We start from the raw sequence: 3,279 nt of genomic DNA on the forward strand, positions 1-3,279 counted from the left end.
ATTTAACCTTTACTGTACGAGAGGTTCATCATATATAATAAAAAACTGGTAGTATGTATAGAAATTTCTCAATCCTTATCCAATCTTTATTTTACGTACCTAGAGGTTGGTTTGAACTTATTTTGATTCGAAAGTTTAGTTTCAATTGGTGGAATTGTCTGTCTAAATTGATAGAATATTTAATTGAACAATAGAATCGACGAAAGTTTACGGACTAAATTGTTTATACGAAAAGTTTAAAGACGGAGATGTGATATCGAGATAGTTCAAGAACTATTGATACATTACACTCAACTTAGAACTAGCAATTCAAAGGAAATTACACTCGCTTCGAAAGATGCATTTCCACTATCCGAAAACTACATATACTATAGTACTAGGATGAGGCAGGATCAAAATAGTGAAATTTTTGTGGGACCTGCAGTCCCGCTAAAATTATGGTGACCTTCTATTGCATCATGATTCGAAAAAGTTGGACGTAGAACGGACTAGACGTTTCTGTCGTAACATCAGAAGTTGTCACATCATACCACCTCAACAGCCGTGCAGTGCAAATCGAACGTCAACATCGATGCCCTCGACTTCGGTACTCGCCTTCCTGCAGCCTCTGCCGCCGCGGGGATGAGCGGGGCGTCCGTCGAGACTATCCTTTCGGGCGCGGTGAGCCACTTAGACTGCATGTACTTGTGCTTCCGCCACGGGCCCATGTGCATCCGGTTCTCCTTCATGCACTGCTTCGCCGCCTCGCACATGATCTTCACGATGTTCTTCAGCCTCTCCAACCTGCCCACGAAAATCTGCGGTAGGCGGCTCACCATGCCGCTGTATTCGATGCTAACCCTAGCCATCTCAAACTCCGCTCGGAAGTTGAGCTCGATCACGATGCGAGTCGGACCTTTCTTCGCATTCTTCGTGTCCACCACTACGTCGACATAGCTGTGCTCCCCTGCAGAATGTACGGTACAGAGCCATTTAGTTTCACTCGATTAATTTAGCTAAGATCCTTTGGACACATTGGCTTCATTTGATTCCTCTTTACCAACCTGGTTACCGTATAGCACTCACACAGTTATTAATGTTGTAAACTTTAAAAATTTTTCACTTCATAAAAAATTACCTGTCACGACCTAAAAACGCACTCGTATATTCAACTTGTAAAGAATTTTGTTTTGTTTTTTTGTTTTAAATGAAACAAACTATATATATAAAGGAAAACTGTGCTTCCTATTACTAGAACCAATCATAAACATGTTCCTCAACCATATATAGCTTAAAAGGGACAATTATCTGATCATGGTCACAACTAGTCATGTGTCCCATGTGATGTTACAATATTATAATTAATGTCACATCAATAATAAGAGAAAAAAAAAACCAAAAAAAAAAAATCATAGGATATGTTTGCAGTACCTGAGGGAATATCCGGCGATCGCCGCCACTTGGACCTGCACAGCGCACTGTTGTATCCGGCGGCCCGAAGCCGATCGGCGATATGACGCAGCGAACAATTCCGACAATCCCTGGCCCCGCGGTTCGCACAGGAGCAGGCGAATCCGCCAGATAGCATATTCCTCACGGCTTCCTCCGTATCCGCCCGTATTCTACTCTCCGCCGTGCTGGTTCGTGCCAATGCTTCCTATTAGCCACATATTTCGTACACCTAGATATTAATTACTGAACCGCCCATTTATATAAAGCAAAATAAAAATAAAAAATAAAAATAGATTTGTATTATTTTTTTTTGCGTATCAAAATCATTTCTTAGCGTGTTTAGATGTTGGATCGATCTTTCTAGATAAACAACATGAATTGTTTTAACAAGATAGCAGAAACTGATCGATCAGGAGAATGTAAAAGGTTTACTTGGAGGAGCTGATCTTGGGACTCCCAGAAAGCCTTTCTCTCCGCAGCATTCGCGGTGGATCCTTCACCGTTGTTGCTGTTGTTGTTGTTGTCGTTGTCGTCGTTGTCTCTGTTATCATTGTTATCCCAAGAGCGCTCCCCTTCGGTTTCTTCGAAGAACCCTAAAACCATATCCGATAAGCTCAGGCTCTCCCCACGAGTACTATTTCTCATCTCCCTCCTCCTCGCCTCCTCCATTGTTGTATAAAACTCTCTCTCTCTCTCTCTCTTACTTTCTGTGTTCTTGGATTAGTAAACCTTATAATTGAGCCGTTATATATATATGAGGTCTCCAATCGGGATGGGCCCCATCGTGCTGACGTGGACGAACGGGTCGCCGCGATCGAGCCGGGTGGAACAGCGAAGGTACCGTGTGCGCCCGCTTGGTAAGATTAGGTGGGCCACGTATGTACGAAGGAATTAATCATTCCATGCACCGTGTGAATTCGGTGCACACTATTTATCAATATTTGATGATCAGTATCTTAAATACAAAATCTAGATTGATAGATAATTAGATAAAATCTATTATGCTTGTGAAAATTCATAAAAATTTAATAATTTATTAACTAGCTTAATGTAACTTGAAATATATCAGCAAGCTAAATAGTTTAATCCAAATTTACAATGTTTGAGCTGATAATCTATATATTCAGCACTTTTAGATGGTTTGATAGGTTGAAGTTAGAAGCCTAAAAATATTCATAATTGAAACCTCTCGATGTAAAGATTGGCTCTGAAGGTGCCAAGCTTGATACAAGTTAACATTTCAACACTTTATAATGTCGGTGTATGAAATACACTTGATGCACCAGGTGCAAGCAACAACTGCTTGCTACCTAGGAGAGATATACATGATGATGTAGCGTAAGAGTCAAAAGTGGCACAGCGATGATCCACGTCAGACACGGTGTCCGGTGGCTCCAATTATTTTTGGTGGGGCCCACTACTGTTCCCCCTCCCAAGCTCCCTACGGAATATTCCGTCCCCGTTACGCTCCCTCTCTGAGGGAAAAATCTCACGTGGACCGAGTCCACTACTGTTCCCCCTCCCAAGCTCCCTACGGAATATTCCGTCCCCGTTACGCTCCCTCCCTGGGGGAAAAAATCTCACGTGGACCCAGTCCACCACGTCAGCCAAGAACCAGCCTAAACTTCTCACCTTAATGCTTGGTTTGGGATTTTGCATGCAGAGCTTATTGCATCCTCTCAGAGAAGTGCAGTAAATCATTACACAAATTGCAAATATTTGGTTAAGATATGTAATATCCATCTAACACTTTTTCTTTTTTTTTTGGGTTCCGATAAATTTTAAAATAGTAATGCTTGTATTGGAACTGAATTTGATATTGATATACAAATAGATTCACTAAATTTA

General features: G+C 41.4%; 1 protein-coding gene across 1 annotated transcript; it reads right to left on the reverse strand.

The window, feature by feature from the left end:
- On the reverse strand, positions 223-2,161 carry LOC109717696. Its single transcript, XM_020243567.1, has 3 exons — positions 1,864-2,161; positions 1,411-1,636; positions 223-946 (listed from the first exon to the last, which is right to left on the reverse strand). Exons 1-3 carry the CDS (start codon positions 2,098-2,100, stop codon positions 525-527), a joined length of 885 nt encoding a protein of 294 aa, XP_020099156.1. The 5' UTR covers positions 2,101-2,161; the 3' UTR covers positions 223-524.

Source organism: Ananas comosus, linkage group 11 (genome assembly GCF_001540865.1).
Source record: "Ananas comosus cultivar F153 linkage group 11, ASM154086v1, whole genome shotgun sequence".
Taxonomy (NCBI): Eukaryota; Viridiplantae; Streptophyta; class Magnoliopsida; order Poales; family Bromeliaceae; genus Ananas; species Ananas comosus.

Coding starts and splice junctions, on each gene's coding strand:
- LOC109717696 (XM_020243567.1), bottom strand. CDS start 2,100: ATGGAGGAGGCGAGGAGGAGGGAGATGAGAAATAGTACTCGTGGGGAG. Junction 1,637..1,863: donor CCCAAGATCAGCTCCTCCAA/GTAAACCTTTTA, acceptor TGTGGCTAATAG/GAAGCATTGGCACGAACCAG. Junction 947..1,410: donor ATCGCCGGATATTCCCTCAG/GTACTGCAAACA, acceptor TACATTCTGCAG/GGGAGCACAGCTATGTCGAC.